Source organism: Excalfactoria chinensis, chromosome 6 (genome assembly GCF_039878825.1).
Source record: "Excalfactoria chinensis isolate bCotChi1 chromosome 6, bCotChi1.hap2, whole genome shotgun sequence".
Lineage (NCBI taxonomy): Eukaryota > Metazoa > Chordata > Aves > Galliformes > Phasianidae > Excalfactoria > Excalfactoria chinensis.
This window is the reverse complement of record NC_092830.1, coordinates 2798065-2823045: the sequence shown is the minus strand read 5'-3', so window position 1 is coordinate 2823045 and position 24981 is coordinate 2798065. Positions and strand designations below refer to the sequence as shown.

Here is a 24981-nt window from a genome sequence, read left to right as displayed (position 1 = left end):
CCGTGACGGGGCTGTGTGACGGGGCTGTGTGCCGCAGGACACGGGCGCCCGGGTGGCCATCAAGTCGTGCCGGCTGGAGCTGAGCGTCAAGAACAAGGACCGCTGGTGCCACGAGATCGACATTATGAAGAAGTGAGTGCCTGGCCTCCGGCTGGTGAGCGGGCGCCTCCGCCGCTTCCCTATTTGTCCGTGCTCGGGTAGAGCCGCCCCTCGCCTCGCGCGGACCGGGGCTGTCCTGGCACTGTGCGGCCTCGTCCCGTTCTGCCCACGCGGGGCCCTGCGTGCTGCCTGCGGCTGCTGCCGGGCTTCCCTGGGCCTTCCTCACGCGCGGCGGCGGCCCCGTGGGGCGGCCTTGTAGTGCGGGTGCGCCCCGCTCTGCTCGCGCGCCCTGCCGCTAGGCCGCGGTTGCCGTGGTGTGCGCGGTCCGTCTTCGGAGCCTCCTGGGTGCGCCGTTCAGACGCGGGAGTCAGCGCCTTATGGTCAGAGAGCAGGTGCCGGCAGCCTGCAGGGTCAGTGCGCTGTGTCTGCCTCGAGTGCTTGCACGCGCTGGGCCGAAAGAAGGGTTTCCCGACACGTGATATATAGGAATAGAGACACACGTGAAATGACTTCACCCAGAGTGTGAGCCGGGAGCCCAGCTCTCCGTCACAGTCCTGCATCTGGGCTTTGGGGTGTTTCTGCACGTCACTGGTTTTGGTGTTCCCAAGGTAGGGGGTGTATGGGGCTGGGTGCTGACAGGGAGCACTGCTTAGCAAGGGCACACCTGGGGAGCATAGCTCAGACCTGAGGCGTTACACCTGGCTAGCCAGCCATCTTTCTTCCCACTCTTCAATAGAGTAGCCAGGGTTTTCACAAGGTTTCCATCTGCCTAGGTTGAACCATCCCAACGTAGTGAGAGCCTGCGAAGTTCCTGAGGAAATGAACTTTCTTGTGAACGATGTGCCCCTTCTGGCAATGGAGTATTGCTCAGGAGGTGACCTCCGGAAGGTAATGACTGCTTTGCTTTGCATGGCACAGCAAAACAAGGGGTGGTGGTGCTGTCTCCATAGGTGTGGCCATTTGTGAAGCCATATATGTTCTGCGGAGCTTCTTTTTTTTTTTAGTGTAGATTCTGGGAAGTAAATATATAGTAAGTACTTAAAATGCTTATAAGCAGGAGGACTGAGTTTTTACATGGTCGTGGTGATGTAGCAAAGGAAAATAGCTTTAAAGTAAATGTAGATACTAGAGAGAAATTCTTTACTCAGAGGGCAGTGAGGTCCTGGCACAGACTGCCCAGAAAAGCTGTTGGTGCCCCATTTCTGAAGGTGCCCAGTGCCAGGATGAATAGAGGCCTGAACAGCCTGATCTGATGGGGTGAGACCAGCCCATTGCAAGGGTTAGAACTGAATGGGCTTTAAGGTCCGTTCCAACCTAAGACTAGTTGCTAGCACTCTACATGTCAGGGTTTGGAATCCGATATGTCATTAATTGCCACATGTCCAGTGTTGCACTGCTCTCAGTGCTGCGTTGGTGCCTCAGAGTTTCACAAACCTTAGCTGGCGTTTTCCTATCAGCTGGGAACTGCTCCTCTACAAAGCTGTAGTACCCACAAGAAGGGAAACTGGTAGCAACTGCATGGCCAACTAGGAGCTCCTGCTCTGCTCTGTTGTGGCTGTACATGGGAGGCAGTCACTTGTTCAGTGGTAGTGAAGTAACTTTCTGCTGCTTAAATTCTACTTAGAAATCATGTCATCAGAGTGGTCAGGAGACTTTTTTTCTGTTCAGCTTTTGCTGTTTACGTCACTAGTGCTATGCATTGGGACAATGTTAAGAGGCTGAAGGGTTGGCAATTAAAGGAAGGGGCTATATGTGGACTAGCATACTGCATAAAAACATAGTTGTCCACATACCTAATGATGCTTGAGTGTTTTATTTATGCAGTAAAAGTTTTGAGAATACTTGAAGGCAAATTGGGAGTCTCAGCCAAGAAAATTGGGGTTATATTACTTCTTAGAATCTTTCTCTTACATGGTTGGACATGGTGCTTTTTAGTGCTGTTAATTTGTCACTGCACATCCTTAATCTTTTTAAAGCCTGGAAAAGCATCTGTGTCTGTGGGCCGTGCTCATGTTTTATGCTTGTGCTCTCTGAGGGCAGTTTCCTCAGAAGATGAGGAACATGAGGTTCTGGGAGCCTGGGGATCCCCTCTGCTTCCAGCCCTCTGGCCATGCCCAAGTCACTCGCCCACTTGCTTGAAAGCCCAATGGCATTTAGGTTTCTGTGCTCTTATTCTAGCAGTCCAAATCTCTTCAACCTTGTCTCAGTGCAGTGAATTTCTGTTTTCTTTCTCTCCCCTCTTTTCTATCACTCTGTTCAACAAGAGTTACATTTGAGCTGTGCCGTTTTGTGTGGTGTTGGCAGGGGATGGAAGATATTGTTTCTGACTATTGATTTGATGCATTGTGAGTGTAAACATCGTCATCTTTTTTTGTAGCTACTAAACAAACCAGAGAACTGCTGTGGACTTAAGGAAAGTCAGATACTTTCTCTGCTTAGTGACATCGGTATGTAGTCTATGGGCTTCAGTGTCTGTTTGTTTTGTGTATATTTGTATTTATGTGTAACAGCATTTTCCTTTTTCAGCTCACCCTGAGAAGGGGACTAATAAAAACAGTGTGCAAAAGCAAAGTTGGCTTCAGTTCCAGAGCAAGGGATCCTATGTCTCTGGTGATCACAGAGATGAGAGGCTTACACTAATGATGTGTTCACAGAGAGTGACAGAAGAAGCTATGTGGTGGTCAGCTGTGGGTAACTCTGTAGCATTGAGTTTCCTGTTCTGTTCATGGCTGTGCAGATGCCAAGCTGCATGCCAGTCTGAAGGAGTGTAACTTGTAATCGGGTTATCTAGATTTACCCGTGATAGAGGCTGCTGCCCTGGAAGGAGGGGAATGAACAAAAACAATGGCAGCAATCTAAGGAAAGAACTTATTTTACTAAATACGAATAATATTGGAATACAAGATGACACAATATGATACAATATAACTACAACTACTAAATCAAATAAGACAGAGAAAGAGAGAAAAAGAGTCCCCGAGAACCGGGGGGCCTACTGTGATCTCTAGGTGACAGGCTGGAACGTTGCTGATAGAGGGAGACGGCAGGGATGGAGCGCTCCAAAGCGATAGACAGAGCGAAAAGAAGGACGTTCCAGCCTGGGAGTGAGATTATATGTGTGTCCTCCTCCTCTGGTGATTCGTCTCTGGCCGCGTCGTCCCCTGGGATATGTAGTTTCCTCCAAGAGCTGAGTACTCGAGATGCTGCCATTCCACAGAACGGGAGCATGAACCTTCCACATACCCTCTGTTACACTTCCACATACCCTCTGTTACACTTCTGTATGCCATTAACAACTACACTTTCTTATACCACCAAAACAGTTTACCACTATTTGTACCCTCAGTTAATGATTCATACTGCACATGATGTCATGATGTAGAATATTGACAGCAACAGCACAAAACCATGACAACTTTACTGCTTAAAAGCAAGAAACTGTCAGAGATGTGCCTATGTTTCTGTGTGTCTTCACTCTGTAAAATGTGCTTAGTAGTGGGGAAATTCTGTTTGTTCAGAGCGACAGGACAGGACAGCCAAAATAGCAGAGTGGAGAGCAAGATGGGTAAAAGCATAGCAGAAGAGGAAGAGAACATACAAGCATGTCTTGTCCAGCAATCTTCCAGGTAGCAATTTGCTTTCAACTGGGTGATCCCAAAATAAGTACATAAATGTTGAAAAGCTTCTTGTTTTGAAAGAGCAATTGTATGGTCCTGTGTTAGAAATGTGATTAGCATAGTGATGGAGTCTCCTTTGCTTGCAACCGGGCTAGCTACGTCAAGACAAGATGCAGTGTCCACATTCAGCCTCAGGTTCCAGGGTGAGGTAGAGATTTTGGTGGCCAAATTCTTGACCTCTGAGAGGTCTGTAAGAAAGAGATACACCTTAAAGCAGCTTCCTGGCTGCTCTGGAAGAGGATAGGTAATGTGTTGGAGAGTTACATCTGCAGATGGTCTCTCTTGCAGTCTAGTCTTCCAGGAATGCTCTTCAGCAGAGCTCCTCATCTTTTTATTTCTCTTTATAGTTAACCAGTCTCTCCTAGGAATGGAGCCATTTTGGCATGAAAAAATATCTTGAACACAGTGGTCCAGGCTTCTAGGCAGTGGGATTCTCATGTCCTTTTTATGAGGACAGGAGAGAGAAGAGAGAGGGTTGGCTTTTCCTTAAAGGTTTAATTTTCTGAAGCAGGAAAAGACTAGTACCATTCTCAGTCAAAAAGGTATCATGGTTTTTCCAGAGTCACTCCTGACTGATGTTAGGACTCACAAAATGGCAGGGGGACATGAAAGCAAAGAAGAAAATGAACTTGATACTTGTTATCCATAGGGTTGTGTAATGCAAAAGTCAGCCATCTGTGTAAAGTTTACTGATCCTTGAGAAAATATGTGGAGACAAGTGTTCCGCATCACTTTAACAGTGAGGTACTCACATTACTGGGGTGGCCAGCCAGTGCAGTCTCCTCCAAGTCCTCCTTACCGGTGGCAGCCTGCCAGTGGAATGTCTGCCCTGGGATCACCCCCAGCAGATACCTGTGGTGACCAGATGTCTGCACAGCCCATTAGTACCATGACCATGTATATAGCAGCAGGAAACAATATCAGAATAAGCAAGGTCACTCAGAGAAAGCCAGGAGACTGAGTTACAGCTACAGGATAGTTTCTCAAACAAGTTTCTTCCAGCTACATGCAGAAGCTAGAGGCAGTTCACTTGTGTTCCCAAGCTAACATGAGCCCTATCTCATGGGCTGATTGCCAGTTCAGGCCATGATCTGTGTTCTTCCACACAGGCTGTTTGCCAGCCTTGTGTTGGACAGCTTCACCTAAAATCACAAGTGTTTTAGTATTTAAAACATTTGTATGTTGCTGGTAATGCGTCCTCCCTCTATCGTGTCTTTGGTGAAGATCTGGAAGTGCCAGGGAGAAGTGCAAGTTGGAAACTATTGAGCGTCTAAATGAGTGATAGACCAGTGAAAGTTGCAGGTTTGGCTCTGGTGAGAGATATCGCATCATGAAGGTCAAAAAAAAAAACAAAACCTAACACTTTGGGACTTGTTTTTTGCTGTTCTGTATTTGGCAGTGTCCTGTAGAAGAGAGTTGCAAAATAATCTTTTATTTAGCAGTGGGTAGTGTTATTTGGGTGCAGTAGTGATTTCTTCTTTCCCGCAGGCAGTTTTTGTCCTGTTGTTGTTGTTAGTGGCTTCACTGCTACTTCAAGGTAATTTGCCACAAGGCAAAATCCTACCCTTTGCCTTTTCTTGGGTGCTTTGTTTCCTCCAGCCACTTTCATGGCCTTGTGAGGTTCTGAAAACCAGCCTGGCTAAAACTTGGTTGATTTTTTTATTTTTATTTTTTTCCTGCTTAGCTCCCAGCTAGATCAGGGAATCAGCCCTCTTCTTTTCACCTTTGAGGCAAGGGATCAGACCTGCAGTTGTGCCACCAGGTCTGAGCTCACAGCAGCCTCCCCATTCTGAAGAGTAACAACTTGTAACAACCATATGCACAAACCCAACAAGTGTTCTAAGTTATCAGTAGTTCTAAATGAAAATGTGTTGCTTTCAAAATCAGAGAAGCTGGAGGTATTTTTCAGCTATGTCTTTAATAAGTGTGGGTTTTTGTTTTTTTTTCTGTTAAATCACGTCTTTTAGGGTCTGGTATCCAATATTTGCATGAAAACAGAATTATACACAGAGATTTAAAGCCTGAAAATATTGTTCTTCAGGATGAAGGTGGGAAGGTAAGTCACAACTCTGCAAACTGTGAGCAACTTTGCCTAAGGGAAATAAGAGAGTGAGTAGCTTTTGGCATTGAATTAGACAGAAAACTCATCTCTGAATTTATGAAATGTTTGTATCTTTTTGGAGCAACAGATTCTACTTTGCTTATTCCGTGAACTTTTGTTTCTGTACAAGAAGCTTACATGCAAACAGAAGAGGAATGATACAAAACTGTAGTATGTAACCTAATATTTTTGACTTTGAGGGTTGTATATACCATCAAGCTAGTTCAAACATACAACAAAGTGGATTGTTCAACAAAAAATATTTTTATTTATTGTTACTCTTTTAACAACCTAAAATTTCAAGATAATAAGGTGGAATGACAAGCTAGAACTGCTTGGTTGCTTTAAGTGAAGTTGAGTCTAAGCTGAGGTAGGTGGATGAGTCCAGCTTATGTGGTGAAACAGCAAGTTTCAGTGCAGTGTTGCATTTCAAAGCTTCACCATGGACTTCCTCCAGAGCTTCTGTTTTGGCTTTCCCCTTCTTGTATGCATGTCACTGCATAGGTTTGGTTTTGTTGGGCTGTTTCTTTTTTCCCCTTTAAATTTGTTCTTCCAATGATCTATTTAAACTGCTTACAGATCGTTCACAAAATAATAGACCTGGGTTATGCAAAAGATTTGGATCAAGGAAGCTTGTGCACTTCATTTGTTGGAACACTGCAATATTTGGTAAGACAGTTGTGATTTGTTTTTTATGTGTACAAGTGATGTGCTATTACCACATTTTATAGCATCATAGAAGTGTGTGTCAGAACCTACAAAAGTTCCTTGCTTTTGTAAAACCTCAAGAAAACCTCGTGCTGGTTTCACCCCTGTCCCTCCCCATGAGCCACTCCTAGACGCAGATTTGTCTCTGCAGCAGTGCTGAATTGCCTGAATTGCCTCTTTCAGAGTGTCCTTGTACGATTCTTTTCAGGCTCCTGAACTCTTTGAGAATAAATCCTACTCTGTCACTGTTGATTACTGGAGCTTTGGAACAATGGTGTTTGAATGCATTGCAGGATTTCGGCCTTTCCTACACAATCTCCAGCCATTTACCTGGTAAGACATTCAGTAAAAAGACTGACAGCTGTCATGTAGGTTCAAGTGATGGTGTGAACCTCAATATCAAACTTACTGCTGTTGAATTATGAGGCTTCTTGGTCTGTTAAGTCTTGCAGAAGCTAGTCGTATTTTTACTACATTAATGACACCTTGATTGGCAATTTATACATATTGTCATGGGCGCCACTGAGCATAATAGTTATTGCAAAAAATTGAAGTTTAAATCAGAAAACTTAATTATAATTCATGCTGTTAAATGGAGAAGTAATGTCAGAACAATTTAATGCATGGAGAGAAGCAATGCAGTCCTTTATTACCCTAGGCTGTCAGGTTGCTTATTTTTTTTAGCGACAAATAATGCACAGCAAGACTTCCAGTTGCAGCATAGACACATAGGATGTACTTCCAAATTAACAAACATGAGAACTGAAGGACATTAACTTGCATGAGGAAATTTTTCCTTACTCTCTCATGTCTGGAACAAAGAGCAGAAATGCTTATTGATGTATTTCCACATCTTAGCTTACGATATCAGGACTGTATACATAAAGATAAGTTTTTCAGAGCACGATTCTGCAACAGAGCAAGCATGAAATTTGCTCTTCTGATAGCATTAAAATAACGGCAAGGAGAGGAGGTAAAATTTAAAGTGCTTTAACAAAAGAAAAAATCAACTAATATAGTGCAGTAGTTTCTCTTCAAACTCCTAACTCTTGGGATTTTATTATTTTTAGTAGTTCAAATATTTGTCCCATTTATTCCAACATGGAAAACTATTTCTTAATAAAAAAGTAGTGAAAAACAAATGACTGAGAGAAACAGCTCTTCCAAGTGTCTGTTCTCATAGAAAAAAGGAAGTGTGGGCCACCTGCATGCAGCTTCTGTTCCAAATGGGGGCTGGCTAAAAGGCCTCCAGGGGCAAGAAGTGGCTGATGGCTGTGGTACAGGCCATGCTTACATGGGACTTACCCTGGGAAATCCTGATGCTGTGCAAGCAACTGAGCTCCAGCCGATATGGAAACCAGTGCTGCTGAAGGGAGCAAGGATGAGGAAACAGGTAGAGTTGCCAACAGTGATTTTCCTAGTTTTGGCTCCAGTAATACATGGTATTTCCAATACTTCTACCTTATATGCTTCTCTGGCATCAAGGCAAGTGCAGTGAGTTTGCCAAAGGACTCCTGCAAGTTCAGAATGTCTCATAGTTGTGCAGAGGCTGATTTTGTTGGGCAGGATTGCTCTGTGGTCCACAGATAATTGTTACCTGTTGGTCCTTTTGATGCTCTCCAGATGTCCTTGCAGTGTCCTCCAGATGTGAAAATGTTTCTAGAGACAGAATTAATTGCAAGGACTTCCTTCTTCCAGTTGGAGATAGTTGTGCTAGGTAAATTGTTTAGAAATATCTTTTTCATTCTGAAAAAATGTTGTTTTCTAAAGTTGACACTTTTTGCTGATGCCAGATTTGCTTGGCCCCTTACAAAAGTAGCATTGTCAGTATACCCATAAAGAATTTATTTTCTAGGCATGAAAAAATCAAGAAGAAGGATCCAAAGCACATATTTGCTTCTGAAGAAATGAATGGGGAGGTTCGCTTTAGTACTCATTTGCCACAGCCTCACGGCATCTGTAGGTAAGTGTGGCGAAGTGATTACATGTAATAATTTTTGGCTTGTCTTTTAAACAGAGGGGTCCTTCTTTCTCCTAAAAGCTGTCTCAACCTGTAAGCAAGCTATTATTTGCTGAATATTTATTTGCTGAAAATTTACGGAATAGCTTGGAATCTTTGGGCTCTTCACTGAGAGAGGTGACCTCATTAATATCTACCTGAAAATTTGATAGTATTGATTCGCATAAACCAAGTCATAAATAATTATAATATAACTTTAGTCACGGAAGCTTAAATTAGCTGCTTCGTGAAAACTAAGTAATCTAATATTTGCACTGGAAAATACTGCAGCAAGAACAGCCAAGGCCTCAGAGATAGTCAGAGCCTGCTGAATAGAGCATACGAGAAGTTCCTGAAGCTGAAGCCTGAAATATCTGATTTTGTCTCCCACATATAGTGGGGTGCTACAGAAACAACAGATCCAGACTCTTTACAGAGAGAAGGACCAAGGACCACAGCACAGGTGTCAAAGTGGTTATCTGTCACTTGCCTGAACACACAAGTGCTAAATGTGCCTAGCAGGTGCAGCATAACTCGTTGATACTGGAGGGCCTCAACTGAAGCTGAGAATCAAATATAGCTAGTTTAGAGCCAGTGCTCTAAACTATGTGCTTCTTGCACTGTGTACTGCCTTTTACCGTGTCACTGATAATAAACTTACGTGCTTTTGATGTGATAAATGTGGAAGAGAGCTTTGTGGGAGACAAAGGAACATGGCCAACCATGTTTCAGTGATGTGTGGGGACAGGACAAGGGAAAATGGCCATAGACTGGAGCACAGGAGGTTACATGCCAATATGCATAAGAACTTCTTCACAGTGATGGTTATAGAGCCCTGGGACGGGCTGCGCAGAGTTGTTGTGAGGAGAAGACATCCTCTGGAGATATTCAAGACCCACCTGGATGCCTACCTGTGCAGCCTGCTGCAGGGGGCCTGCTTTGCAGGAGGATTGAACTCGACAATCTCTAGAGGCCCCTTCCAGCCTCTACAATTTTGTGATTCTTCCAAGCAGCTCTGCAGCATGATGATGGTTGTTCTGTAGATAGAGCTTTGCTTTTTAAGACTTCGGTTTACTAAGTGAGCTTAGTGTGTTAGAATATCTGCCTTCTCTTTCTCATGGTTCTTTTGTTTTGAAATTCATTATTGTTGTTTAGTTTAATTGTAGAACCGATGGAAAGTTGGTTGCAACTGATGCTGAATTGGGATCCAGAACAGAGGGGTGGAGGTTTAGATCCTGAAACCAATTGTCCAAAGTGCTTCCTAATGATGGATCACATACTGAATTTGAAGGTGAGTGTAGTTTTACTGGGCTCAGTAGAAATATTTCAGAGAACAGGAATTGTGCTCAATGCAGCAAAGGTATAATCTGGCATCATCTAGTTTCTGGGTTTTGAGGAATCTTTTTGCTGGTGTAACAGAAGAATGATCCTATATTCCTGCCTGCCATCTTAGTAAGGACTCAGCAACCTCTACTGTGTAACATTTGCTAACGACTGTTAGTTTTGAACAGTATTACTGATACTGTGACTCCAGGTTTGTGTACAAGTTGTAGATCAGAGATTGTACTCACTTGGCTGTTCCCCTTCAAGTAATTTATTGGAGCTCTGCTGAAGTGAGACTAGCTGAGGCAAAAGTGCATGGAAGCCAGAGGATTATCTGAAAGAATTCCAAAGAAATTAGAGAAACACAAAACATTATGGCAGTAATTGGGACTTGTCACAATCTGCATATTGTGTTGTTTGAGACCTACATTTTCCACCCAAATATAATAAAAACAGAGAAAGCCACGAGAGCAGCAAGAAGACAGGCAGAGAGGTATGTCACAGTGGTTTTATATGGAGGAATTAGACTCCCCTTCTTGAAAGCAGTGCTGGCTATTTCAGAGGCAACAGAATTGAGGTGGACTCTGTGCTAGCTTGTTGCTCTTCTGGTGTAATTAAGTTGCACTGTGGCCTGTGGAGCTGTGATGGGATTTGGTCTTTGGTCATAGTTTTCTGATATTGAGTTTAAAGTTACAGGTCTGGACATTATGATGTGAGGTTTTACACCTGCACTTAATTATTTTGTAGTCGTTAAAACTTTATGGTTTATGGTTGTATGCACCCTCCGAGGCTATTGTGTGCACTGTCTTGGATAGCCAGTGACTTGTAATTAATTTGCACTTGTATTTTACAGATAGTACACATCCTAAATATGACCTCTGCCAAGATTGTTTCATTTCTCTTGCATGCTGAGGAAAGTCTTCATTCTCTTCAGATGAGAATTGAGTTTGAAACTGGAATAAGCACTGGAAATCAGGAACTGCTCTTGGAAACAGGAATTTGCCTGGACCCCCGGAAACCTGCTTCCCAGTGTGTTATTGATGGCGTAGTAAGAATGATTTAATGCCTTTCTCACTCTTAGGGAATTTGAAATCTTAAGGAAGACTAATTGCTTTGATCTCATCCCACATGAGTTAGTTTACTCTTATGTAGTATGATTTTGTTGGATAACATAGGTTCCTATAGTTATATTCTGACTAAATCTCTAAAGTTACTTGATGGCAAAGGGTCCTGTGCTTCTATAGAATCTATCAATATCAATTTTTTAAGGCATCAGATGTGAAGAGTTTCTGATGACAATAACAAATTCAATTTGTAACCAGATTTTACCTTGTTTGTGCAGAGAGGCTGGGATAGCTACATGGTCTACTTGTTTGATAAAAGCAAAACTGTCTATGATGGACCCTTTGCTTCTCGGAGTCTGTCTGAGTGTGTAAATTATATTGGTAAGTATGCTGGAGGACACCTTAGACCTGAAAGCATTACTTGTTTAATGTGGAAGTTAGATTTGCCTTATTAATCTCTGTGTGTATCTTGAAGGGCAGCCTCTGACTCAGAGGACCATTTAAGATCCTGTAGCAGCCTAGCAAAATGTTACCTACAGTGCTGCTATCTCTTCATTTTATAGACTTAATAGTTTAGAGTATCCATTGCCTATTCTTTTGGAACTCTTCTGTAGAGCTTTGGTAGCTTGAGCAAATGCTTTAGGTGCAGAATTAATGGATAAAACAAACCACGGGTCCTGCCTTCTCTCACATTTCACACAGTATTATCCTATATCTTTTAATGCCAGTAGCCAAAATGCTCAAAGAAATCAGAACATCACATAGCAAATGAACAGTGTGTCTTGATCTCTTAGTTTAGGTACCTGAAGCAGGAACAGGGAATGTTGTAAGCACTAGACTCCTTTTCTAGAGTTGTTCTTCCATTTAGGTGCAATTGTGTTTTTCTTGTATTCAGTACAGGACAGTAAAATCCAACTGCCAATTCCTCAGCTCCGCAAGGTATGGGCAGAAGCAGTTAACTACGTCATTGGGCTAAAAGAAGATTACAGCAGGCTTTTCCAGGGCCAGAGAGCTGCCATGTAAGTTGTTATTCTTAATTCAGAGGATTCAGTGTTATGCAAATACAGACACTGTTCTGGAAGCGTGCAGCTCAGGGAACTCCTGATTACTAAAAGTTATACAGAGCTCTGCTCTTCTATACTTGTACATTATGAAGTGTATTTGGGCTGGGAGCTTAAGCTGCTCTATTAATTCTCTTTCATAGTGCCTGATGTTGATAACAGTTGAAAAAACTTGAATGCAGTCACAGACTTGTGGAATAGCCAAGGTTGCTAGAAACCTCTGGAGGTTGTCTGGTTCAATCCCTTCTCATGCAGCCTGTCCAGAACCATGTCCAGATGGGTCTGGAATATCTCTGAGGATGAAGATTTTGCAGCCTTTCAATGTGTATGGGAAACTTAATCACAGCCTGAACCTCTGATTAACCATCTGAGGCAAGTGACATGTCAGCTGTGGGAGCACAGGTGAAGGTAATTCAGCTGTGCTTCCAGAAGAGATGGAGCCTGACTCCACCTCTCCTAGATCCCATTTAAGGGCTGACCCCCACTAAGACAGCATCTCTTTCTGGAGATTGCTCCTGTGGAGGTTTTTGTGGCAAGCCATAACACTGGCGAGTATCTTGACTGAGTCTGTCCTATATAACATCTGGTTATCCATCTTACTTTACCTTTGTATAATTACAACTGTACACTGGGTAACCTGTGCCAATGCTCATTGAACTGATTAAAAAAAAAAAAAAAAATTGTTTCCTGATGTTCAGATGGGACCTCATGCATTTCAGTTTTAGCCCGTTGCCTGTTGTGTCACTGGGAATCACTGAAATAAGCCTTCTTCATCTTTGAACTTTCCTTCAAATGATTAATATATAGTGATGCCCATTCAGCTTCCTTTACTTCCTCATCCTCCTACAAGTGATTTTTCCAGAATCTTAGTCATCTTTGTTGCCCTTAGTTGAACTCCCTCCAGTATGTCTGTGTCTATCTTGCACTGGTGAACCTAGAACTGGGCTGTGTTCTCCAGGAGTGTCCTCACCTGTGCTGACATGAGGGGATTGATCATCTCGAGCTGCTGGCAGCACTGCCTTCAGTATAGCCCAGGGCATTTGTTTCACAGGTGGCAGAATCAGGGAAACTGTTTGCTGCATTTGTAGGGTTTTATCCTATGTGACTGAGTGGCAGCAAATGGGCAATATTACGTGTCTCAGACAATAAAAAAGATGACAGCGTTCAATGGGAGCCACATGTACTACAGGAGCCTGTGTATGCTAAAAATAGTCCCCATTGCGAAGATTGCTTAATTGACACACATGCACAAAGAAAAAAACAAAAAATAAAGAAATGAGAAAGGACTTTCTCTTTTGCTTGCTGAGGACCTGAAGCTTCTGAGGGTGAGGTAGAGTCTGACCCCACTGACACTCCCTGTTCTAAACATCTCACTACTTATTTCTTTTTGTTTACCATGTCTTTCCTTCAGGTAATGTGACAGCTTCTTTGGTTGTTGACCACATAAATCCACATACACATTTCAGCTAGTGTGATGTTCTTCTTTAATTTTTTTAGGCTGAGTCTCCTTCGGTATAATGCCAACCTAATCAAAATGAAAAACAATATGGTATCAGCATCTCAGCAATTGAAAGCAAAGCTGGAATTCTTTCACCAGAGCATTCGCCTTGACCTGGAGAGATACAGTGACCAGATGGCTTATGGCATATGTACATATTTTTGTAATACTTTCCTGGGTGCCTTGTCTGATTTTGTAAAGGATTGCGCTGACTATGAACCACTGTGGGTAGGAACTAGATTAAAAGAAAATGTATTCAGAAGCTGCCGTTGTGCTTCGCGGCATCTTTGTTTTATTTTTTTCTGGGGGAAGGAGAGGAATTTGGCACAAGCAAAGGCAGGAGGTTAATACATATGTCTCTGTGACTGAAGGCATGGTAATACATGTCAGCTGTTCCCCATCAAGCATACCTCTAGGTCATGACTCCTGTTTGGAGATTCAGTCTAATTCTGTTTGTCTTTAAATTCAACTGATGCATGCAAATCTTGTATCATGCTTTCTTTTTATCATCTGTAGCTTTTTACAAATTAATGAATCTTTTCCCTTAAGCTTCAGAAAAGATGCTGAAAGCATGGAAGGAGATGGAAGAGAAGGCCTCTCAGTGTGCCCAGGTAGGCACTAATTTGTTTGAATCTAGTGGTTTGAGCAAAACCAATGCAAAATTCACAAGACTCAGTATGTCTATGTAGGAGAGTAGGCTGTAGAGAAATGTTTACTGCACAAAATGAGTGGTGTTGCTGCAGCCAAGAGTCTTCTATGTTGATTTTGTTGCACACAAAAATGTACGCTGCTAAAACTGAAAATGATACTAGTCACTTAATAGGCAGCGATCTGAAAATTGCAGAACTTAAAAATACAGACATAAATTGCAAGTAAGCAGGCAAGTTAGGTTTTGGTAAAAGAAATTAGAATCATTCTTAAGAAATTCAGAATGGAGCTAGAACCTGTTCTTACTGAGAATTGTCCTCTGCCCCAAGCTTGTAATGTTGCTGGGATTGTTATGGTCAAAGTGTAGGACCTGGCATTTGTTGTTTGTTGAATTTCATCCCATTGACCTCAGCCCAGCTCTCCAGCCTGACCAGATCTCTCTATATAGTGCCTCGCTACCCCCAGCCAGATCCACGCTTCCAGCCAGCTTCATGTCACCTGCAAACTTACTGAGGGTGCACTCAATGCCCTCATGCAGGTCATCGATAAAGATATTAAAGAGGACAGGCCCCAGCACCGACCCCAAGGGAACACCTCTCATGACCAGTTGCCAGCTGAATTTAACTCCATTCACCATCACTCTCAGTGCCCAGCCCTCCAACCAGTTCTTACCCAGCAAAGAGTGTACCTGTCCAAGGAATGTAATGTCAGTTTCTCCAGGAGAATACTGTGGGAGACAGTGTCAAAAACTTTGTCCTTTGAGAAAGCCTAGCTGACATACATACACCCACTGCTAGAATCCTGATCTCTGTTTTATGGGAGTATTTCAATTTTACTTTCATTGAAAGTAATAAGGAGATGGAGGCCTTCCTGACATAGAACATTTCTGCCTGTTGTTTTGCCCAGTCCTTTATGGGGGAAAAGGAAGCTTTTAGCTGTAAAAAACTAAGAACAGAAGTAGAATGATCACAAAAGTTTATTGTCAAAAGCCATTCTTCTTTTCTCCTGGGTATACTGAACAAAGCCTGGGAGGCAGAAGCTGTTCAGAAGGGAAACAAAGAAAAAACAGAGCATTTGTAATGTATTTCTCAAAGTAGAGGTCTAAAATATCTCAGAAAGTAGTCTCCGTTATGTCTCATCTATTGAAAGCTGTCAAACTTTTCACTCACTCCTGGTCCTCAACAGGACAGAGGAGTTAATATGATAAAAAAAGCTTGCTGGTTACAGTACATACAGGGAGATGGCTCACCAGTCCTTTTAGCGGAGTGCTGGGGCTTCTCTAACATGGTGAAGCTCTTGTTCTCTTCACACAGAGATCACCCTTGCAGCCCTGCCATATGAACCCAATGTGCTTCTTACAGGAAACAAGAAATTATAATGGTGGCTCCTTCTAGCAGGATAATTCAAAGCTGTCGACAGCCATTTCTAGGAGATGAAAAGTATCAACAAGTATTTGCTTTGCAGAGCTTGAGGATTATGATCTGTCTTCAACCCTTGCAGTCCATATTGTAGTCACACCATGCGCATTTATCAGAAATGTAAAGTCTGCAGGGAGTCAGCCCATTTTCCAAAGAAGTATTCTGTAGATTTTTATTCTTATTCTTGCTGTTCTCCTTCAGTTTGATTTGTAGCTGCATTTCCCCATAGGCTGAAGATATTGGATATCTAGATGAACAGATCATGGCCCTGCACACAGAGATTGTGGAGCTTCAAAAAAGTCCATATGCAAGGCGCCAAGGAGAAGTCATGGAGAGCTTGTAAGTTCTTTCCTTACTGTTTTTATTGTGCATTAATGGATGTCTGAGTGGTGTTTTAATCTGTTGTAATGGCTCTTTTAGTGTTTTCAAAATGTATTTCTCACTTGTTTGCAAGTTGAGCGTACAGAGCAGCTCTGCAATCAGTTTAAGATTATTCTGTTAAGAGGGAAGGCCCCACCTTTTGTGGCTCTGCCTTCCTCTTGAAGATTAAGTGATCATATAGCAGCACTATAAAGCAGATTTTAACACTGATCCATCCAAGAATTATTAGCATTCAGTCAAAGGGGCAAGCTCACCTAGCTTACTTAACCAGCATGCAGGTACACAATGTCTGGACCTCTGGAAACGTGGGGAAAACAGCTAGGAAGGCCAAAACAACCACAAGATTAAATTTGTTGATAGTAAGACCTCTTCTGACTAACTTTGAGTATTCTGAGAGGAAGCATGTGTCTTCCTGGCACATTCTTTCCTTTCTGCAAAGCTAGGTCAAGTAAGTTACTTTTTGTCCATATGTAGTCACTGATACAGCACAGCTGGGCCCAGGGGAGGAAGTGGTGGTGGAGAGAAACTCCCTCTTGCAGCAGTAGTCTACATTGTCTACATTCACAACAGCTTAAGCTACTGATGAAACTGCCTTCTAAAGCATTGTTTGTAGCACTTTCACTACTGAAAGCACAAGGCTGCATCAGTCTTTTTCAAGGCACTTAAAGTATACCCTGAGCTGTTACTCAGGATGTTCTAGTGCTACAAGGACACAATTCTGCACTACTGTTCTTAACTAGGAGTGGAGAACTGTTTGGGTCTCCAGTTTTTCAGGCTGTAGCAAAGCATACTGTTTAAGAATTGATGTATGCAACCCTAAGACACAGGTGGGTCCTGTGTGGTGATGTAAGACTGGATGCTAATGCCTTCTTTTTTCCCTGTGCAGCAGGAGAAAAGAGTACCTCTTCCCTGTCATAGGCTGCTGCAATGCTCATGTATATAAGGAGAAGAAGTCTGCATGATTTCTTGAAATCATATTGGGGTGATCTAGGGGCAGTTAAGGGATGAAGTCTGGTGTGGGCCCAAGGATTAGCTAAACTGCTGCTTGTTGGAATTCTTGATAGAAACAACATATATTTAATGGGAGGAAAAGAAACACTGTCCTATTGTTCATGCTATGGATGTTTCTTCTCATTTGGAGAATGTCATTAAAATTGACCAGGCAACATAAGAACAGGAGCAAGAATTTCTGAGGCGGTTGTGCAGAAGCACCTTTAGTCACAAAAATGAGGTTCTGCAAGTTAAGGATGCTACAGGAAGAAGATGCAGCTGAACCATGAAGGCATATGATTTATTTATTTATTTATTTTCTTTCTTTTTGAAGGGAACAGAGGGCCATAGACCTGTACAAGCAATTAAAAACAAGACCTCCAGGTATGAAAGCAGGTTGTTCAAAAACTGCTCTGCATTTGTGCCCAACAACTAACTTTCACTAATTTTTCTCAACTCAGTTCCTGCAACCCTGAAAATACTGTTTAGGAGAAGTTGATTCATTGTCAAGAACATATCTCAAGCCAGTTTCTTCTTGTTGCTAAGCCAGGAGTTCTCCTGAATTCCTGTATTACTGTCCCTCAGTCATGCATTTATCCTATGATTTTCACACTTGAGTATCTGCCACAAACAACTCTGTAGATTCAGTGCAGACTGAGGTCCTGCACATGCCTAATAGGAAGGCTGCTACCAAAAAGTCTGAGGAGACTCAGACTGAGCCCCCAACCCGAGATGCTGGTGTGCAGGTCTCTGGCTGTACTGAGTGCCAGAGCCTGGCCCCTGCAGTGCTGGGTGAGGGAGGCAGTGATTGTGTACGATGTGACCAGGTTAACTACTTGCTCAGCCTCGTAGTTGACTTGAAGGAGGATGTGGAGAGGCTGAGAAGCATTAGGGATTCTGAGAGGGAAATTGACTGCTGGCATCAAGCCCTATCAGCTCCTAGATCCTGGCAGCTGGATGAGGCTCTGCATGGAGAATGCCACCCCCTGCCACCTTGCAAACAGGTAACAGAGGGGAACCTACATGCAGACGGCGTTCCTGCTACAGTGAACCCACTGTTCTCTCACCCTCCTGGGAACAAAGGCAAGGAATTGGAAGATGTAGGTCAGTGGCATAAGGCCCCTTCTCGACGATGCAGGTGTGCCCCCCTGGTGAGTCCCCAGCCCCCCCAACTGCCCCTGCAGAACAGGTACAGTGCTCTGCAGGGACAACTGGATAATGGTGGTGATGATGGATCTCCTCAGTTGGTGCTTTCCAAATCTAACCAGTCTTCTCCTAAAATTAATACATCATCAAATAGGAAAACACGACGGGTCATTGTCATTGGTGACTCTCTGCTGAAGGGAGCAGAAGGGCCAATATGTAGGCCAGACCCTCTGCACAGGGAGGTCTGCTGCCTCCCGGGAGCCCGAGTAAAGGATATTAAGTAGAAATTTCCTTCCCTTGTCTGGCCCACTGATTACTATCCTCTGTTGTTGTTTCAGGTTGGTAGGGATAATTTACACAGAACTTCCCTAAGGACTCTGAAAAAGGATTTCAGAGCCCTGGGGAGACGGGTAAAGGGTCTGGGAGCACAAGTTGTGTTCTCCTCTATTCCTCCAGCTATAGGGAATAATGAGGGACTTAATATAATGGGCCAGCAGATTAATACCTAGCTCCAAGCTTGGTGTGCTCGGCGGGGATTTGGGTTCTTTGACTTGGCCTCTGTCTGCAGGAGACTGGACTGGCTAGAAACTGATAGGAGTGGCTTCTCCCAGCATTCAAAAAGGATCTTAGGCCGAGAGTTAGGCAGATTCATTCAGAGGGCTTTAAACTAGGTATGAAGGGGAATGGGTGTGTAACTGGGGTCACTAACACAGTCGATGCGTAGCGACCCAGTGCTTGCAGGAGAGGGACGTGCTTGTAAGAACCCATGGTCTTGTGCCTTCGTGACAGAGGAGGATGACTCTATGAAGGGGAAAGGGGGTAAAGGCAGGTCTTCTAGAGATAAGCCTGATGAAGTGGTATTGGGATTAGGAGCGAGGCGAGGGGCTCGGCTGGGGTGCGCCTATACCAATGCACGCAGCATGGGAAACAAACAAGAAGAGTTGGAAGCCATTGTGAGGCAGGCAAACTATGACCTAGTTGCCATAACGGAAACATGGTGGGATTGCTCCCATGACTGGAGTGCTGCAATGGATGGCTACAAACTCTTCAGGAAGGATAGGCGAGTAAGGAGGGGTGGCGGCTCTCTATGTCAGGGATTGCTTTCATGCTGCGGAGCTTGCAACTGGGGACGATGTGGTTGAATCCGTATGGGTAGGGGAATCAGGGGAAGGGCTGATAAGGCTGACATCCTGGTGGGCGTCTGTTATAGACCACCAAACCAGGATGAAGAGGCAGACGAGCTGTTCTATAAGCAGCTGGCAGGAGCTGCACGGTCACCAGCCCTTGTCCTCATGGGTGACTTTAACTTCCCTGACATATGCTGGGAGTACGGCATGGCGGAAAAGAAGCAGTCTAGGAGGTTCCTGGAATGCATAGAGGATAACTTCCTAATGCAGCTGGTGAGAGAGCCCATGAGAGGAGCTGCCCTGCTAGACCTGCTGTTCACAAACAGGGAAGGTCTGGTGGGAGATGTGGAGGTTGGGGGCTGTCTTGGACAGAGTGATCACGAAATGGTAGAGTTCTCGATTCTAGGTGGAGCCTGGAGGGAGAATAGCAAAACTGCCACCTTAGACTTCTGGAGGGCAGACTTCGATTTGTTCAGAAGACTAGTAGGGGCAGTCCCCTGGCGTTCAGTCTTAGTGAACAAAGGGGTCCAAGATGGCTGGTCGCTCTTGAAGAAGGAAGTCTTGAAGGCACAGGAGCAGGCGGTCCCCCTGAGCCGCAAAATGAGCCGGTGGGGAAGAAGACCGGCATGGGTGAATAGGGAGCTGTTCTTAAGGTTGCAGGAGAAAAAGAGAATCTACCGCATGTGGAAGGAGGGAAGAGCAACTCAGAATGACTACAAAGAGGCTGTTAAGATGTGTAGAGGGAAAATCAGAGAGGCAAAAGCCCAGCTTGAATCTAAGCTGGCCGCTGGGGTAAAAACAAACTAGAAACTCTTTTACAAATACATCAACTGTAAGAGGAAGACAAAGGGGAATCTCCATTCTTTACTGGACGAGGCTGGGAATGTGATCACAGAGGATAAGGAATAGACAGAGGTTCTGAATGCCTTCTTTACGCCTGTCTTTAAAAGTCATCTCGGTTATTCCCAGGGCTCCCCACGCTCTGGCTTGGTAGCCTCGGCTGGGAAGCAGGCTGAACTCCCTGTGACTCTTGAAGAAGCGGTCAGGGAATTACTACTCTAACTGGACTGTCACAAGTCCATGGGTCCGGATGAGATTCACCCGAGAGTGCTGAAGGAACTGGCGGAGGTGATCGCTGAGCCGCTTTCCGTTATCTTTCAGCACTCCTTGCTTACGGGTGAGGTCCCGGAAGACTGGAGGCTTGCCAATGCGACTCCCATTTACAAGAAAGGTTGTAAGGAGGATCCGGGGAACTACAGGCCTGTTAGCCTGACCTCGGTGCCAGGGAAGGTAATGGAACGGATTGTCTTGAGGGAGATCACGCGGCAGGTGTGGGATGACCAGGAGATCAGACCTAGCCAGCATGGGTTCGTGAAGGGCAGGTCCTGCTTGACCAATCTGATCTCCTTCTATGATCTTGTGACCCGTCTGATGGATGAAGGAAAGGCTGTTGATGTGGTCTACTTAGACTTCAGCAAAGCCTTTGACACTGTCTCCCATGCTATTCTCCTGCAAAAGCTGGCAGCCCGTGGCTTGTATGGGTACACTCTCGGCTGGGTAAGGAGCTGGCTGGAGGGCCGGGCCCAGAGAGTGGTGGTAAATGGAGTTAAATCCAGTTGGAGACCAGTCATGAGTGGTGTCCCCCAGGGGTCGGTGCTGGGGACTGTCCTCTTCAACATCTTTATTGATGACCTGGATGAGGGCGTTGAGTGCACCCTCAGTAATTTTGCAGATGACACCAAATTGGCTGGGAGTGTCAATCTGCCTGAGGGTAGCGAGGCCCTACAGAAGGATCTGGACAGGCTGGAGAGCTGGGCTGAAGCCAATGGGATGAGGTTCAACAAGACCAAATGCTGGGTCCTGCACTTTGGCCACAACAACCCCAGGCAGTGCTACAGGCTTAGGGCGGAGTGGCTGGAGGACTGTGTTGAGGAAACGGACCTGGGAGTACTGATTGATGCACGGCTGAACATGAGCTGACAGTGTGCCTGGGTGGCCAAGAAGGCCAATGGAATCCTGGCTTGCATCAAAAACAGTGTTACTAGCAGGAACAGGGAGGTAATTGTCCCCCTGTACTCGGCATTGGTGAGACCGCACCTCAAGTACTGTGTTCAGTTTTGGGCCCCTCACTGCAAGAAAGACATTGAGGCCCTGGAACGCGTTCAGAGGAGGGCTACTAAGCTGGTGAGGGGTCTGGAGCACAGGGCTTATGAGGAGCGGCTGAGGGAGCAGGGATTGTTCAGCCTGGAGAAGAGGAGGCTCAGGGGAGACCTTACAGCTCTCTATAACTTCCTGAAGGGAGGTTGTAGTGAGCTGGGGGTTGGTCTCTTCTCTCATGTAATTAGTGATAGAACTAGAGGGAATGGTTTCAAGCTGCAACAGGGGAGGTTCAGGCTGGACATTAGGAAGTATTACTTCTCGGAAAGGGTAGTCAGGCACTGGAATGCACTGCCCAGGGAGGTGGTGGAGTCACCAACCATGGGGGTGTTCAAGAAACGTTTGGATGTTGCGTTGAGGGATATGATTTAGCTGGGAAGTATTGGTAATGGTTGGACTAGATGATCTTCTAGATCTTTTCCAACCTTGAAAATTCTGTGATTCTGTATGCCTTCTGACATTCCCTAATATTTTCTTTCTCCGAGTACTACTCCTTTACTCCTCCAGACTCGGGAAGAACTGCCATTCCTCTATCACTCATCATCACTCTAGCCAAACAGCAGTCTTTTTTCTCTTAATATGTCAGTGATTCTTGATGCAGCCTCTTGTTTGGGCATTACATGTTCAGAACGTGGTACCTGGTGAACAAGGAAGAATTAGTTGCTTGTGCATTTGACAACTACCTACAGTCCATACTGAAGCCTTTATCTGTGGAAAGAAGAGATGTTTAAGAAAAGCTGTGCCTAATGAGAAATTATAGCTGACCTATGATTTTCTGAACTGTTTCAGCTTGTTTGCCTGCTCTTGTTAAGTGACTTTCCTTGTCTCTGAGCATGAATGAGAGGGGAAGTGAGTGGCTCCGCACTGAGCATTTTATTAATGTAATGATTGATGTTCCTTCCAGATCATGCCTACAGTGACAGCACAGACATGGTGAAGATTATTGTACAGACAGTTCAGAGCCAAGACCGAGTTTTAAAGGAGCTCTTTGGCCATCTCAGGTACGCTATTCAGAAAAATAAAGGCAGCTATCAGCATTTGTATCTTTGGGTCAGAACCCAAATGTTCTACTCACAGATAAGCACTTCTCATAGCAGTGTTAATTCTTCTCTTTGTGTCTGTGTTGAATTTCTACTTTATTTTTTTCCTAAGACATATAGCTAATGCATATAGATAGTAGCAAGTGAGAGGAAAATGCAATAGCATGTGCTGTTAGCAGCAAAGAGTTTGCCTTAAAATTAGGCAGCTTGTGCTTAAGTTGGAATTTGAATCTTTAAAAAGGATAGTGTAACAGCTGAGAAAATAACAGTGATTTGTTCATTAATTCCTCAAACAGCTCAAACAAAAAAAAAAAAAAGAATTACATAGATCTCAGTAGTCAGCAAAACGTGATCGATCCTTATTTTCAGCTGTGGTTTATGGCTAATAGATCCCACAGAGAAAGTTGCCAGCTTAGGTACATCAGTCTACAGAGACTTGTGTTGACCAAACTAAATCAAAATACCATGGTTGAATTTCTATACTGTCATCATCAGGATCGGTTTTTGTGCCTCAAATAAGAACTTATATTCTTGGTGTTAGTAGTAGTGTTATCTGCCCACTTTTTTGAGTCTTAACTGGACAGAAAAAAATCCAGGGGTCCCTCCAGTATTGGACATTTTGTAATTGCAGCTACCACAATGTTGAGCTATAAGAAAGGGGTGTTCTCACTGAATTTTCCTTGAATCTCAAGATGAGACCACTTCAGTCTTGCTTAAAGATCATTGCCATACGAGCTGGAATTAACTGTGTTTTGGTTTCGTTATAGCAAGCTCTTGGGCTGTAAACAGAAGATTATTGACTTGCTTCCAAAGATTGAAGTGGCTCTAAATAACATCAAAGAAGCTGATAACTCAGTGATGCAGATGCAGGGCAAAAGACAAAGGGAAATATGGCATTTGCTGAAAATTGCTTGCGTAAGTAGATTCTGGATGAGTCATTTGCACTTCCTTCCACTGCACGAACCAGGGGACATCAAATGAAACTGTAAAGAAACAAACTCAAAAACAAAAAAAAGAGGTGCTTCCACACAACAATTACTTTACTGTGGAGAAGGGAAGTTTGAGGTGCTAAAGGTTCACACAGATTTAGAGGGACAGTAGACAGACAGATTCATGGAAAAGAACTCCAGCAAAGGAATCCTTGGTCCCAGGATGGTCCCAGTCCTCAAACGGTAAATTGCTGGAGGCCAGAATGCAGTGCATGTAACGTAGCATGATATGGGCCTCATTCTTATATTCTCTGTGTGTATTGCAGGGTGTGTACTGGGATAGGTAAATTTCACTCTGCTTTTTTAAACTTATCATTATGTTAGTATTTCTGCAAAAGTGAAATGGGTGCTTTCTTAAGTAGTGTCAGGTATTTGGAGAATACACTTGATTTTTACACGTCATTTCTAGTGACTATACAGCCAAAACTCTCCATTTCCACATGCTAACATTTAAGGTCAGCTTAGGAAACATATCACAGAAAATGAGTTTCTTCTTTCTAGACTCAGAGCTCTTCTCGTTCACTGGTAAGCTCCAGTCTTGAAGGGACAGCTTCAACTCCTGCAGCCACGTGGGTCCCCCAGAGCTCCTCAGAGTATGCACCTCACCCTCTTTCATCTATGGCAACTCCTGGAGATGGGTAAGAGCAACAAGGAAAGGACACTGCTGCAGAGAGAGGAGTCATTGTAACCATTGTGTACCATGTCCTCTGCTGCTGATGTCTCTGGTGCTCAGGGGCTGTGACCTATTTACATATCTTTACCACGTTCTGCATGGTGGGCTTTGGATATGCTAGGAGAGAGCGTTTTAAAATACTACACTGCCTCTCAAGGCAACGTTGTTCAGTTCCTGGATGGTGGTTTTTAATAACTTCCTTCTGTCTGTACCACAGCAGTGCCCAAGGGCTGCAGTAAAGGCAGACTTCGAGCCAAAACGCAGTTTCTTTTCATGCCCAAGCTCTGGTGCAGGTGCCAGATAAATCAGGCCATATTTAGTACTTCTTACAGCTTAAGTATTAAATCCTTAATTGAAATGGAGACCTGAAGTTGAAGTCATGAGTAAACAATGTTTTATTTCACCCTTCCAAAACAGTTTCAGTACCTCATATGTTACTAACACTCCAGAACCTCAGGTGTTTGGTTAACTCTTTCTTCACAAACCTCCAATCCTGAGCAAGTTCCACATACCACTCTCAGGTGAAGCTTTTGATCTCCATCAGTTAGCACCATGCATTTAATTTCTTTCATATCTCAGCCTAGCTGAGACAAGATAGTTGTGAGGAGCTGAGGGTTTCGGTGCTTTTTTTTTATTTTTATTTATTCATACTTTTTATTTATATTTTTCCCTTTTTCAGTTCACTAGTAGTTTTAATTCCAGTCAGCCTAACAGAAGGAGGGGCACCCCTCAAAGGCTGCTCAGCACTCAGAGTGCTGCAGTGCAGGTATTGTGGAGCTGTAGCAGGGCTTACAAGCACAAACATTTCATCTATCAATCTATTTGGCCATCTCTTTCTTTTGGGGCCTGAAATATCTAAGTTCTGAAGATACACATTTTCTA

The 24981-nt window shown here is 44.0% G+C and overlaps 1 protein-coding gene across 1 annotated transcript in view; it reads left to right on the top strand.

The window, feature by feature from the left end:
* CHUK (component of inhibitor of nuclear factor kappa B kinase complex) overlaps positions 1-24981 on the top strand; it is a 28320-nt gene that overhangs the window by 266 nt on the left and 3073 nt on the right. Inside the window, exons 2-19 of the mRNA XM_072340945.1 lie at positions 38-132; positions 873-987; positions 2477-2546; positions 5744-5832; positions 6457-6546; positions 6794-6918; positions 8441-8548; positions 9740-9875; positions 10761-10955; positions 11250-11352; positions 11867-11990; positions 13530-13681; positions 14080-14141; positions 15826-15935; positions 17302-17351; positions 22302-22398; positions 23205-23352; positions 23928-24064. Of these exons, the coding sequence (XP_072197046.1) occupies positions 38-132; positions 873-987; positions 2477-2546; positions 5744-5832; positions 6457-6546; positions 6794-6918; positions 8441-8548; positions 9740-9875; positions 10761-10955; positions 11250-11352; positions 11867-11990; positions 13530-13681; positions 14080-14141; positions 15826-15935; positions 17302-17351; positions 22302-22398; positions 23205-23352; positions 23928-24064 (2006 nt within the window). The remainder of the gene's footprint in view (positions 1-37; positions 133-872; positions 988-2476; positions 2547-5743; positions 5833-6456; positions 6547-6793; positions 6919-8440; positions 8549-9739; positions 9876-10760; positions 10956-11249; positions 11353-11866; positions 11991-13529; positions 13682-14079; positions 14142-15825; positions 15936-17301; positions 17352-22301; positions 22399-23204; positions 23353-23927; positions 24065-24981) is intronic.